General features: G+C 28.1%; 4 protein-coding genes across 7 annotated transcripts; 2 read left to right on the top strand and 2 right to left on the bottom strand.

Annotated features, from left to right (window-relative positions):
* Positions 1-117: 117 nt before the first annotated feature.
* Dis3 (exosome complex exonuclease RRP44-like protein Dis3) lies at positions 118-5,745 on the bottom strand. The gene is made up of 12 exons (XM_074242076.1): positions 5,589-5,745; positions 5,328-5,501; positions 4,910-5,258; positions 4,535-4,764; positions 4,165-4,443; positions 3,770-4,054; positions 2,192-2,429; positions 1,847-2,105; positions 1,145-1,609; positions 904-1,072; positions 536-817; positions 118-451 (listed from the first exon to the last, which is right to left on the bottom strand). The coding sequence occupies exons 1-12, from the start codon at positions 5,640-5,642 to the stop codon at positions 332-334; spliced, it is 2,904 nt and encodes a 967-aa protein (XP_074098177.1). The 5' UTR covers positions 5,643-5,745; the 3' UTR covers positions 118-331.
* Positions 2,654-3,814, top strand: LOC141527341 (uncharacterized). The gene is made up of 6 exons (XM_074242762.1): positions 2,654-2,686; positions 2,767-2,930; positions 2,987-3,150; positions 3,213-3,331; positions 3,386-3,627; positions 3,675-3,814. Exons 1-6 carry the CDS (start codon positions 2,654-2,656, stop codon positions 3,694-3,696), a joined length of 744 nt encoding a protein of 247 aa, XP_074098863.1. The 3' UTR covers positions 3,697-3,814.
* On the top strand, positions 5,344-11,855 carry Nude (Nuclear distribution protein nudE). 4 transcript variants are annotated; one of them, XR_012479103.1, is made up of 9 exons: positions 5,992-6,136; positions 6,737-6,969; positions 7,221-7,511; positions 7,591-7,727; positions 7,808-7,999; positions 8,389-8,543; positions 8,723-8,907; positions 9,126-9,196; positions 10,431-10,497. XR_012479103.1 is itself a non-coding variant. In XM_074242083.1 (8 exons), exons 2-8 carry the CDS (start codon positions 6,884-6,886, stop codon positions 10,489-10,491), a joined length of 993 nt encoding a protein of 330 aa, XP_074098184.1. In that variant the 5' UTR covers positions 5,344-5,483; positions 6,737-6,883; the 3' UTR covers positions 10,492-11,855. The 4 variants fall into 4 exon arrangements, 3 of the variants coding, with proteins under 3 accessions (XP_074098184.1, XP_074098183.1, XP_074098185.1); XM_074242083.1 differs by lacking the exons at positions 5,992-6,136; positions 8,723-8,907 and adding an exon at positions 5,344-5,483 and having other exon boundaries at positions 10,431-11,855; XM_074242082.1 differs by lacking the exon at positions 8,723-8,907 and having other exon boundaries at positions 10,431-11,855.
* LOC141526928 (histone H3.3A) lies at positions 11,338-13,698 on the bottom strand. Its single transcript, XM_074242087.1, has 3 exons — positions 13,548-13,698; positions 12,443-12,584; positions 11,338-12,307 (listed from the first exon to the last, which is right to left on the bottom strand). Exons 2-3 carry the CDS (start codon positions 12,568-12,570, stop codon positions 12,025-12,027), a joined length of 411 nt encoding a protein of 136 aa, XP_074098188.1. The 5' UTR covers positions 12,571-12,584; positions 13,548-13,698; the 3' UTR covers positions 11,338-12,024.
* Positions 13,699-13,823: the final 125 nt, after the last annotated feature.

Here is a 13,823-nt window from a genome sequence, read left to right as displayed (position 1 = left end):
TTATCTTTCTTCCCGCTTTTCGTTTGACTAACGTAGTAGTACTTGACTGACGTAGAACAGTTCTTCAAACATTAAGAAGGAAGTATGCGTAGGTGACAATTCGAAATTCAACTTGAGTTCAACTTTGAAAAATCATTATTTTATTTTTGCAATTATTTATAAACAAGAGTACCAAAGTAATAATGAAAATAACATGTCTCACTTATAATTGTAAAATATAAAATTGACATTTACACTTCAAAACCACTTACAAACTTGATTCATACGGTAAAAATAACAATTTCATTCAATTACAATAATATTATGCCACAATATTGTCAATAAATTTTAATTACTTCTTATTCTTCTTTTTCTTCTGTTTTTTATTTTTTTTCACTGGAACTTCAACCGGTGTTGGCTCTGGATCCGATACTTTACGTTTTTTAACTCCAGGAACACTGAATCCAGAAATCTAAAAATAATTTTTTGTTATAAAATTATTTACACTAAAGTTTGCATTAAATTAAAAAAAAAAATAATAATAATAATAATTTACCTCTGGCTTAACAAGTTTAAATACTAATTTTTCGTGTTGGACATTAGATCTATCCAAGCTCAGTTGTACAATAACAGGATCAAATGACCTGAAGACAACATCACCACACGTCTGTGTATGTTCTTCTTCATTATAAATAAATTTAACTCCAGACGTATTACCTTTTTTGTTCAAGTACAAAGTTCCTTCGAGTCCGTACTTAGGAATTAGAATCTGCAACGCATTCTTACGAACAAAAAGTATGTAGCCGTCTTCATCTTCAACTTTTTCACGGAAGAACAACTAAAATAAAATCATAAATATTGTTAGTACACCAGAATTGCATTTGACTTAATAAATAAATAGATATTAAATTAAAAAAAAATTACATGAGTATTCAAAGCAACTGAAGCACGTCCAGCGTACTGAGCCATACGATTACGATAATTTAAATTATGACAAAGTGCATGATTTTTCTTTTTATCCAGTAAATCTGGATAAGTTGCATCAGCTCCAATACAAACAGCAAGTAATCGATGGACCACTATATCAGCATATCTGTAAATATTATACATAATTTAAATCATTCTCAAAATAAATATTGCAAAAACAAGAAACATCGATAATTACCTTCTAATTGGCGAGGTAAAATGGGTATAAATTGGACAAGCTAAACCATAATGGGCAAATTCCGATTGCTGAACCATACCACTTATAAAATAGACAGCCTGCATCATGCAGCGAGTCGCCAAAATTTTTAACATCGTATTAAAGTATGGGTTGTCTTCTTTATGAGCAGATTCAAGTGATTGCGCTAACTCTTTTCCACTGGAAGTGTTGATCTCAAAGCCTTGATGTCTGCCAGCTTTGATAAGTGGCTCGAAATTAGATTGTGGTGGCTCTGGATGTCTTCTTAGCATCGCACAATCTGGAAATTCTGCTAAAATTTTTTCTGCTACTGATATATTGGCCAACAACATAAATTCCTCGACCATGGAATTTGTGTCGCGTATTTTTTTAGCTTCTACTTCGATTGGATCATGAGTTTCATTGTCCACTTGAAACCGTATCTCTGGAGACGCCAATACTAGTGCTCTGTTGAATTATTGAGAAAGTAAATATTAATTAGAAGTAATTATAACGAGCAAACTTGCAGTCACTATGTGATATTTTTAAAGATATAAGCTCATCTCGATGTTACACTCTTCAAAAGCTTTCATTTGAGTACCCACATGCATTTTTCATATATACATATATATAATACATATAAATATATGAAAAATATGAAAAATAATGTAGATTATTACTAATATGGACATAAATAAAGAATACCCATTTTCAAGTCGACGTTTCTTCAATTTCTTGGCTAAATTATTCAATCCTCTCAATGACACCGTTAATGCATCATTTTGCGATTTATCGTCGATTAATAATTGAGCTTCTTCATAAGTCATTGCTCGTCGTGATCGTATTACTGATTTACAAAATCTCGTATTAATAATATTAGCGTTGTGATCGATTTCCCAAATACATGAGAAGGCGAATCTTTCTTCATTGCCACGAAGCGAACAGAGATTAGAACTCAGTAAGCCTGAAAATAAAATTATTAAATGTTTTATTAATTAAAAGCTTGGTATTAAAATTGACTAGATTTAAATTTAATAAAATAAAAATTACCTGGCACCATGTCAATTCGCTTATCAACAAGATAAACAGTAGTTGCTCTGTAAGCAGCCTCTTGGTCCAAAGCAGTTCCAGGTCGTATAAAATGCGTAACATCTGCAATATGAACGCCCACTTCCAAGTTTCCATTTTCTAAATCTCGGCAATGAAGTGCGTCGTCAATGTCAGTACAGCCTGGTGGATCTACTGAACAAATGTCCAGATGACGTAAATCTTCTCTCGATGCAATGTCCTATTAACAATTAAAATAAAATAAAATCGCTTTACTTCTTTTGTTTCATTTTATTAAAATTTTTTTTATTAATTTTGAAATATGCTTGTTTTAGTTTGAAAATTATTTGTGGTTAACTATAATTATTTATTAAAGTAATTTAAAAAAAAAAAAAAAAAAAAAAAAATGAAAAAAATTTTAATTTAATAATAAAGCGTTCGTCTGAGAAGACAATTGATCAAATAATGGCGAAATTTAAAAAAGTTAAACAAAGTGTTGTAAATATTTAAGTTTTGTTAAAAGTAAACTACAATCAATTTGTTTTTAAAAATTAATATAATTTTTTTTAATTAAATAGAGCGGTTCATTCGATGAAGGAAATTCGAGCAAAGAATCTCAGACAGACGTTAAGCTGAAAATATCTTCAAAAAATATTGCTGTAATTTGTGAAAAGTTGGAAGAGCTTTTAAATTTTTTTTTCAAAGATACTAATTATCTGAATTTTATTAATGACTATCCCGTGTAAGTATTTATTTATAAATTAGTTATGAAATTATAAAAAATTATTTTTGCAACAGATTTCTGGAGAAAAAATTTTTAAATAGTACTCAAGAGCTTGAATGCATGCTGAAAGAATTAAAGCGCGTGCAAATTAATTTACAGAAACAAAAATTACAACAAAAGTGCATTGAAATGGAAAAAAAATGCGTTAAAGAGACTTTAAAGAAATTAAAAGACACTGGTAAATTTTTGTATTTTTATTACTACAGAAAATTGAAAGTAAAAATTGATAATTTGATATAGAAATACGTGAAATGGAGACTATTGTGTCTGTTTTTGACCCTGTCATGTTTTCACGATGGGAGTCAATTAAATCGACACGAAAATTAGAAACTCTAGAGGGATTTTTATCGGATATAAAGGTTTGATAAATTAAATTTTGACAATCAAGTTTTTAATCGGTTAATTATTTGTAGAGCAAACAATTGGCTTTGGAAAATTTAAATACTTTGGTAACGAGAAAAGTAAAGAATACAAAAACAATTTTATTAAATAAAAACAACGATAATAATAAAGATTCGAGTGTAGTGCTGCCGATTTTAGAAATTAATTCAACAGAAAGCACAATACCACCCCCACCACCGCTACCAGTAATACCTTATTATACACATTCGCAAGTGTCAACACGGCAACGTCAGCGTATAGAAAATTTACGCAGGTAATTTATTTAAATAAACAAATTGATCAATGCTACTTCTAAAATAGATACGAATTATTTCACGTGTAGAAATTAAGGTCACCGAAAATATGAACCAACTGGGGGCTTTGATGAATTGAAAAGTAAAATAAAAAATACTTACTTCCTCGGTGATAATCCAAGGTAATTTTGGAAGAAAACTAAGAACAGCGTCGGAAAATCTACTGTGTGGTACATCGTGCTCCAATAAAAGCACTTCATTTTCAGTTTCCTTATCACCGACTTTTCCTAGCGCGCGAACAAAATGTCCCGATGGATAACGAGAATTTCTTGGCCAAGAATCAATAGCAACAATTATTCTTTGGCTACTCAAAGTCTCTGATTGTCGTGTTTCAATTCTCACTTTAGGGATCTTCTTTTCAGCTGGTACAAAAAGATGCTTTACATTCTGAATCAAATAAAATTTTAATCTATTAAAAAAATTCATACCCAATTGTGCACAACTTAAGTCAATAACAACAAAACTACTACTAATACTAATTATCATTATTAACTTACCTCTTTGACAGCGCTTGGCTGCAATATGCCACAATATTGTCGCCATTTTCTTCTTATGATGCCAACTATTTTACCTGTTGGCGTTCGTTCAACTTCTTTCGTCGTCTTAACAATTATTTCTTTTTCTTCCTCCAAAATGTCACCTGGATCTTCTTCATCAGCTTCGTCTTGCAGGATTAATTCACTTGGTACTGACCATTCTTCTTCTGGCAATAATTCAACAGCTACAATATCACCATCAATGGCTCTATTCAATCCAATCCTTCCTTGTACGAATATCTGTTTAATATAATTAATTAATTAATAAATCAGTCAATAAAAAATCTAAAATTTTATATAAAAATTAATGAATAAATAAAATAAAACATACGAATTTTTCCATGCCTTCAACGTTAACACTTCCTTCCAAAAAGTTTTCACGAGACGCTAAAAATGTTCCCTGAAGCAATTTTCCATTTTTAATTCCATCATGCAATTGCGCTGGAGTCAAATGAGAGGGAAATAATGGTTCACCTTTCCCACCATCAATTTCATAATGTTTTTTACATAATTTATCTTCTAAGAACCCAGAATTTTCCAGCGAACAAATATATTCTTCCACTGTAAGTAAATAAAATAAATTAAGAAAATAGCCATTGATCGTTGCAAGTCTGGTATTTTTTTGTTCTTTAGGAACTAAAGTTTCAGAAAAAGTACCACTTGCTAGTCATTAATTTTTTTTTTTCAAATTAATAATTAAAATTACTTGTAAAGACAAGGCAGCCTTCATTCTGCGCTTTGCTCCGATTTTCATTATCATCAGTAAGCAAGACAATATTGATATTGTTATTTTTCGATTGCTCCAAATGACTTTTGTACCACAGACAGGCGGTTCTGATGGCCCTGTCATTGCGGTCATTTATTTTTTCACCAGGTACCCGCTCAACAAAGGTGTCTTTGTGGTGTTCATTGACAAAGACGTAAAATTTTCGTTTTGGATCAGCTATTATGTCTTTCAATTTTTTGTAAACATTGGAACTACGGTGCTTTACTTCTTCCAAAACCGTCTGGAGGATAATTACGTTGCACAGTAAATCCTCTTCCAAGATATTTATCTATAGTAAAATAAATATTAATATATAATTTAATAAAAGCACTCAGTTGTTTAAAAAAAATTTACTTACTTGATCAAGAACTATATTGGTGTCCAGTAATAAATAGTACGGCCCAGAAATAAGTGAGCTCTTGGTTCCTGGATTTTCTTCTTCAAGCACAAGATCTTTTTTACGTGGCTTACACAACTCACAGGCTTCAGATCCACACCAAATATCATCTCGCAGGTAATGATCTCTTACAATCTAAAAAAATTTATAATTATTTTTCAAGTGCTGCTAATAATGTAAAATTAATATTATTTAAAATATTTATTTATTAAAAATTGTTACCTTAAAAATATTTCCACTTTTAGTTTTGCGAAAAAATGTTTTTGTAGCTAACATTTTGTAAAATTACAAAATAAAAAATTATTTAATGTAATAAATAAAACCATGTGCGCTGTATATTTACATGTACAGTTTAGTGTTCTTAAATTTATTTTTAAATTGAGGTTATAATTTGTAAGCAATACTTTTGATTTAAATTCTGACAACTGAGGGCAGCACAAGTAATTATTTTAATTTATAAAAAAAAAATTATTGTCAGTAAAAAAAACAAAAAATAATTAAAATTTTCTATCAGTTATTTTATTTTTAAAGAGAAATTAAGAAAAATTTTATTTACATATGACAAAAAACAGAAAAAAAGAAAAATTTTTGAAATATTTAAAATTTCCCGCCATTTGAAGATTCCAAAAACATCGAGCACACCAACGTTTTCAGTATTTCTGTTTAATAATTAGCTTTCACATTCATAACTCGCCATTTTGTAGTCTTGATAAATATACAGTCTTAAGTCAGTCGGTGGTAAATTGTTTTGTTGAAAAAAATTTATAAATGTAAGTTGATTGATATAAACTAATGAAAATAAGTATGTGATAATTTAAGTAGGAATTAAAAAAATTAATGTTTTGAAAAATAATTAAAAATCAATGATTATCACGTGATCGATGTGTCGCGGAATTTTTTAATCCGTTACCATCATCAGCGAGTAAAGTGTGTGTTGAATGATTCATATGATATTTTATTAAATGTTTTGGTAGAAGTATATTTATTCATGCATAGATGTATGTTAATATAACAACATAACAAATGTGTAATATATTATGAGCAGGCAACGCAATCGTGAAGCGTAGGCCAAAGTCTATTTATCTTTGAGTAATATATCTTTAATTTTAAAATACAACATAAATTATAAATAATTCTATATACAATAATTTTTTATCTACAATAATAATTTGGTAGGTGGATTTGTCAAAGAAAAAAAACATTTATATATATATATATATATATGTTCTGATTTTATTATCGCATCATTTAAAATTATTTAGATTAAATAGAAGGCCATTTAATAATTAATATTTAAATTTAAATTTATTTTGTGTTGATGTGTTTTTAAGGTATTTATCATTTTTTTTTTTTTCTATTTATTGTTGCAGGATGTACATTTGCTGCTGTTGATTATGATTAAATAAAATTTTATTATAAATCGTAAACATCTGTTGTCAGGACAAAAAATTAAAATTTAGAAATAGAAGAAAAATAAATTTCAATTAATAACTAGATTTTGTTGCCTCAAAATAACAATGATGGAGATCGAGGTGCCAGAATTCACATCCAAGGATGATGAGATTCAATATTGGATGGATTTGGCTCAACAAATGTTTCAAAGGTATGTTAAATTTTTAAAAACAGTTTTGCATGTCTCAAACGTGAGCATAAATATGCTCTACTCTCGCCTAAAAATCAAGAAAAATTTTTTTTGTTTTACTAGAAGATATTGTCCGTACAATGACTCTCAGACGAAAAAAATATCAAAAATTGATAAAATGGCGGTGTTTTAATTAACTTTGTTTATTTTATAATTGCAAATAGATTTTAAATTACCTTAGAATGATGTTACTGATATATGATTGATTGTAGGAAAGAAGATGTGGAGCAAGAGTTAGCGGAATTTGAGGAAAATTCAAAGATGCTGGAGAAAGAGTTGGAAACAGCGTTGGAGCAAGCTGAGAACACAAATCGTGAATTGAGACAACGGAATTCACGATTAGCTACTGAAGTTGAACAATTGAGAACACGATTGGATCAACAAGCAGTAGATTGTTCGGTTTTCCAAACACGAGCCACTGAATTGGAGAGCCAACATGAGCAGCTTGTTAAATATATCAGAGAGTTGGAGCAAAAAAATGATGATCTAGAGCGAGCTCATCGGTAAATATTCTCCATTTATAAATTACTGGCAAAAAATTACGTATATGTGCTCTAACTTTATTAAATAAATTATTTACAGAATAAATCAGGCGTCTGAAGAAGCCATAGAAGCTAAATTCAATTCGGCAATTGAAAAAAACGCTCTATTGGAGTCTGAACTTGATGAAAAGGAAAATCTCAAAGTTTTAGTTCAAAGACTGATGGACGAGAATAGAGGTATTTTTATTTTCAATATTTAATTGGTGTAATTATAAAAATAAAATATTAATATCAATAATATTTATGTTTAATTACAGATCTTAAACAAGAGATTAAACATGTCAAAAGACACCTTCCGGATAATGACAAATCAGCAGCAGATAAAGTCCGTGCTCTAATGGACAGCAATAAACTACAAGTTGAACTCGAGACTAATAACATTCCTGTAATCTCTCCGCTCTCGCAGCAGAATATACCGACAACTCATTCGACAACAGCACCGTTTAAACGTAAGATGCATAAAGCATTAACAAAAACTAAAGGCTTTTTTACACCTCGACGCAAAATTAATATTTCCGATTAACTTTTTTTTTTTTTTTCCTTTTATTTAACACATTAACTATTTACTAAAATAACTTTGACTATCTAAACATTGATATTTAATAACTTTTGATATTCTAAAAATTCTATTTAAAACTTAATGTGAATTAATGCTCATTTTTAACATTAATAAGCATTATTCATTAATATAAATTAACAATTTGATAACTAACTGTACTTAAATTTTTTTTCTATTTTTTTTTACTAAATAAAAATTAAAACTCAACTTTCTGTTTTATTTTTTTATTTTTTTTTAATCAATTATATAAATATTAATTATTTAAAAATTTTCAATCAGTTGCAAACGGTGTTGGCAATGTTATCAACAACAACAACAACAATATTAACAACAACAACAACAACAACAATAATAATAGTATGAACATACCAATGGCTCCATCATCGAGAATACAAGCGATGAATTTAATTGGAGACTTAATGAGACGAGTTGGGGTATGTACTAATTTACATAATTATTTATTAAATTATCCCGTAGTTGCACGTTTGTGTTTAATGCACGTTTAATAAAATTCAAACGCGCAAAAAACTAAGTACAAACGGAAAAATTGGATTAGAGTTATTTAATAAGAGGAAGAAATAGGAATTGGTGTGATAGACGGTATTATTGGTAGCTCGACAGGTGGGTCTGCATGGATTGTAGAAGATTGAAGTGCTCATGTCCTAATGCACTTGAGAAAAAGAACGATATTACACGCCAACAGAGTCCAGTGTCTAGCCAGCATCCAAAGTTAACCAAATGCTGACATTGTTCTTCCTCTCGTTGTCTTGCACTGCGACATCTTTATTTTTACACCAGGTCTTTTTTGTTTGTTTTGTTTTGTTTTGTTTTTTTTTTTCTTTTCTTTTCTTCTATCTAATGTTCCTCATCGCTTAAAACTCAAAATTTCCTACCAGCTAATACAATTGATTCCTGATAAATTTATTAGTAGTACTACCAACAATAATTTAAAAAAAATGCATGGGTATTGATAGTTAATAATTAGTTGATTAATAAAGTTTTATTTTATGATGCAGGCTATGGAGAATAAATTGAACTCATGCAGAAACGCGTCACGAGAGGATCAAGCCATGAGAGATTTGTACAGGTAACAGCATAATTTTATTCAAAGGCCTGCAGCTATTGTTCATTTTCACTGTACATGTGCGGCGTAACTTGATGGTTTATCCTGTACCTTTATCAATTTAATTTATTTAGTAATTAACAGCTAATAATTACGAATCTTAATTCGATAAAATACTGGATATTGTTCGAATTATAAATCATCAATTGATTTAATAATTTAATTAATCAAGTACCTAAATAATTTGTTTAATTAGCAAGGACTATTTGGTACAGGGTATCATCGATTTGTACTTAATTTTTTTTTAAGTGTGCTTCCATAGAAATTTAAATATTTCTTTAATTGAATTTTAGTTAAATAGCTTTATTTAATTGACTCTTAAAATTCACGTAAAAATTATAAATATTTTTTTTTATTTACATAATTTATTATGTAACTTACTGCTCAATTTAAAGAGTGTACAAAAATTTTTTATATTATTTTATTTAAACTCAAAACATTCGAGATCGCATTTTTTGATTTTATTTATATAACATTTACATTTTATATCCCAGCATTTAAATTGCAATTTTGCTGTTATTCAATGAATATATTTATTTATGTAATTTAGATGCTCAGTAATTTTAAAAAATTTTATTTATTTATTAATAATTAAATAAATAAATTAAATTTTCATAAATTTTAATCTGCGATAATTTTGATAAATTTATTTATTTTAAAAACTAGACGTATTTTATAGTTTAAAACTATGATTAAAAATTAATTAACAATTAAATACGACTTTTGGTACACAATATTTATCAAATAAATAACGTAGATTACATTGCCATCAAAATAATAAAATGCTTTAATTATTTATGTATTAAATACATTCGTTTATAATTTGACTGTAATAGTGCTAATTAATAATTAATTAATGCATTTAAAAAAACAAATATATGATAAATTAATTTATTAATTTGACATATGTATCACATTAAATGTTTAATAAAATATGTTTTTATATTTATATATATTTTTTTTAATAATTGCAATTAAAGGCAAAGTAAAAGATATGAGTCTTAAAACAAGCATGTTAACAATGTCAAGTATCATTAATTCATATGTGTGTTTATTCAATGTACTTTTGTAATAAATGTCATTGTAGTCATGCACCTAGTTGTTGTCACATCGTCTTGTTTCTTTTTTATGTATTATAACTTCCCACTATATTATTAATTAACATAAAAAATATTTTTATTTACTTGTTTTTAAATAGGACGACATCGATAAGACGACAGGTGCGAAGCCTCGCATCAAGAAATAACAATCACATTTAACTGTAAGATAATTTGTCAACGAATTTATTCAATAATTATTTTACTTCTCGTTTTATTCCAGTGATAAATATATAATTTAAAAAGAAAAAAAATTAATAATAACAATGCTTAACTTTTTTAATAGCTTAGATAATTTAATAAAAAATTATCATGCTTGTATTTTTAATCATCAATAATTCAATATGAGTTTATTGTTTTATATTTATTTATATCTGACTAGACTTTAATGTAAGCAAGTAAAAATTTATTAAAAAATCATGATGATTTATGATTGATTAATAATAATTAATAAATAAACCTGTAAATATATTTCTGTTATATTTATAATTTAAAAAAATTAATTAATAATATTCGATAAATTTTTTGTTACAAAATAATGATTTATTTATGATTATTATGTTGAATATTAATATTGATTAATCAAACAAAAATTTAATATATTTATATAATAATATCGGTCTAAAATAAATAACTCTTAGGACAACCAGTATTTATTTATATAATTATAAAATTATTGGAATAATCATTTAAGCTTGATAAAAAATAATTCAAAGTAATTAATTAATGAAAAGTAGTTTTAATAATTTTAAAATTAAATTTATATTAAGATTATAAGTGTATTTATTATTTAATGTGACAAATTTAGATAAATTATCAAAAATGCATGCAAGATGTAATTTGTGAAAATTATTACTCATATTACTCGTGAAAAAAATTGTAATTAATATTTTGCTCATTCAATAAACTCATAAAAAAAAAAAAAAAAAAAAAAAAAAAGTGTATTAATTAAATCCTTATATAAATTTTTAAAGTGATTGGTAGGTATATTAATAAAAAGATAAAAAATAAGATCTTAGTAAATTTATTTATGAAATTTTTCACACAATGAATACTTGAATGTAATCCAGTACATTATCCTAGCGAATAATTATTAATTTCGATACAAAAAAACAAAAAAGAAAAAAAAATACAACCTTACAATATTTCTTACAGAAACTGGATTACACTAAATGTAATATAATCTAATGCACATTACTAGGGTGTGCAGATAATCTTTAATTATTATATTAATGATTAATGATGATTTAATGAAAATGTAAATATATATATTCTAATTGATGTGTAACGACGAATCCAGATATCGTTTGCGAGTAAAAATTTTGCAATTATTCATCATTAGATAAAACAATTAAATGTCATGTTAATAAACAAATTAGTTGACTTTTATAAATCACAAACAGTTACCATTTTTATTACAATAATAACTGATATATTTTATAAAGTGGCTTACGTGTAATGAGTGATATATATTGAATGTGAATGTTTAATATAATGCTAATTTTTTTTTTTTTTTTTTTTAATATCAAGAACAGGAATGAATACGACGTATTATCCATTAGGACGAATAATCATAATTATGATAGTAGTAATTAATATTAATATCAATAATTATTAATAATAAGAATACAAATTGTGGCAAACTGTAATTTTGATGATCAGATAATTTTTTGTTAATAGATAAAATGTGACGATTTAAGCACGTTCACCACGGATTCGTCGAGCCAATTGGATGTCTTTTGGCATAATGGTGACACGCTTGGCGTGAATAGCGCACAAGTTAGTGTCTTCGAAAAGACCGACCAAGTAAGCTTCAGAAGCTTCCTGAAGAGCGCCGATGGCTGCACTCTGGAAACGCAAGTCGGTCTTGAAATCCTGAGCGATTTCACGAACCAATCGTTGGAAGGGCAATTTTCTGATCAACAACTCAGTAGACTTCTGGTATCTTCTGATTTCACGAAGAGCGACGGTACCTGGGCTGTAATTTCAATCAAACAAATTAATAATCAATTAAAATTTTTTTACTAACCGATTATAATTATTTAAATAAATTAAATCAATCAAAAAAAAAAAAAAAAAAAAAATTAATTAAATAAATAAAAATAATAATTACCGATAACGATGAGGTTTCTTAACTCCACCAGTTGACGGTGCGCTCTTACGGGCAGCTTTTGTTGCCAATTGTTTTCTCGGAGCTTTTCCTCCGGTTGATTTACGGGCTGTCTGCTTTGTACGCGCCATCTTTCACTTTAATACTGTAAAAAAAAAAAAAAAAAAAAAAAAAAAAATACAATTTACAATTAATAATTTTCTCCCATCACTTACTAAAATTAAAAACAAATTTTCTACAATTTTAAGATATTATCTGTCACAATAATTTTATTATTGTTATTAAATATAATTCCCATTAACACAAAATCTAATTACAGAGCGCGATAATGAAAACAATAAAAAAGACACTTGAAATTATATTAGTAAAATATAAATAAACTAGAGAACTTGAAATAATCTAAGTAAAAGTGAGAAGCAAGTTGAATGACAAAGAGGAATTGCCCAACATAACCACGCATGTGTAAATATAAGTGGGGGGTAAATAAATAAACTGGCTGTAAAGAGTGAGGGTACTAATAGTAGGTAAAAAATCTCAAGAAGGGATTTATTGTAATAGTGGGATCAAAATTAAAATTGTGGGGGAAAGATCCGCGTTGCGCAATGAACAAAAACACGATCCTCCTGTCTCCGGTGTTTGGGTGCGAGTGTCTGCTCGAAGAAAAACAACGCTCTCCCTTCTCTCCGTTGCCCCCATCCCAAGAGATCATCGTCCGAATCGATGTTTAATTAATCCAAATAACTATTCATCTCTGCTGACACCTCACAACTATTCCACCAAATAAATTATTAAAAAGTGCATCTCCATAAAACTGGAGCACCTCAATACACTTATTTTTAATTAATCACGTGGACCTGAAATAAAATTCACCATTAGTTTGGTCACCAACAAATGCTATACCCGCTACACTAGTGCATTGAGAGAAACGATTCCCTCGCAAACGTCAATTACAAAATGGTGGCAACGATAAAAACTCGTACGGACAACAGCTATTTTATTTTATCAAAAATACTTGCAATGCATCGCGGTCACGCTTGATAAAACTAGAAATTATTAATCAGAATAATTAGACAGTAATTAAAAACACAAATTTAATTTAAGTACTCACCTTTTGAATTTACGGGTTCGTTAAAACAATATAATAGCAGGAGCTAGCTGTTTCCTTGTACTTGGTTCGGATGGCAGTGGACGCTCTTGGGTGCTCTTGGGTCGGTTTGTGTGTTGCTGCTCTTCCGAACTGTCTCTACACTCGTTACTCGTTGTCGTCCGTCGTACACAGCTTACTCTCCCTTTGCGTCCCTTCCCGTCTCGTCTGTCACTCTATGTTGCTCTTTATTATACTTCATACTTCACCACACACACATAATATATAACTATACAGTAG

Source organism: Cotesia typhae, unplaced genomic scaffold (assembly GCF_013202065.1).
Source record: "Cotesia typhae breed Kobodo isofemale line unplaced genomic scaffold, CoteBio_Ctyphae contig_4, whole genome shotgun sequence".
In the NCBI taxonomy this organism is placed as follows: Eukaryota; Metazoa; Arthropoda; class Insecta; order Hymenoptera; family Braconidae; genus Cotesia; species Cotesia typhae.
Note: the sequence above shows the minus strand (reverse complement) of the source record. Positions and strands in the feature narration are given on the sequence as shown.

Coding starts and splice junctions, on each gene's coding strand:
- LOC141526928 (XM_074242087.1), bottom strand. CDS start 12,570: ATGGCGCGTACAAAGCAGACAGCCCGTAAATCAACCGGAGGAAAAGCT. Junction 12,308..12,442: donor AAGAAACCTCATCGTTATCG/GTAATTATTATT, acceptor TTGAAATTACAG/CCCAGGTACCGTCGCTCTTC.
- Nude (XM_074242083.1), top strand. CDS start 6,884: ATGATGGAGATCGAGGTGCCAGAATTCACATCCAAGGATGATGAGATT. Junction 7,728..7,807: donor ACTGATGGACGAGAATAGAG/GTATTTTTATTT, acceptor GTTTAATTACAG/ATCTTAAACAAGAGATTAAA. Junction 9,197..10,430: donor GCCATGAGAGATTTGTACAG/GTAACAGCATAA, acceptor GTTTTTAAATAG/GACGACATCGATAAGACGAC.
- LOC141527341 (XM_074242762.1), top strand. CDS start 2,654: ATGGCGAAATTTAAAAAAGTTAAACAAAGTGTT. Junction 3,151..3,212: donor AAAGAAATTAAAAGACACTG/GTAAATTTTTGT, acceptor AATTTGATATAG/AAATACGTGAAATGGAGACT. Junction 3,628..3,674: donor CGTATAGAAAATTTACGCAG/GTAATTTATTTA, acceptor CTTCTAAAATAG/ATACGAATTATTTCACGTGT.
- Dis3 (XM_074242076.1), bottom strand. CDS start 5,642: ATGTTAGCTACAAAAACATTTTTTCGCAAAACTAAAAGTGGAAATATT. Junction 5,502..5,588: donor AAAGTGGAAATATTTTTAAG/GTAACAATTTTT, acceptor AAATTTTTTTAG/ATTGTAAGAGATCATTACCT. Junction 818..903: donor CAGTTGCTTTGAATACTCAT/GTAATTTTTTTT, acceptor ATTTTATTTTAG/TTGTTCTTCCGTGAAAAAGT.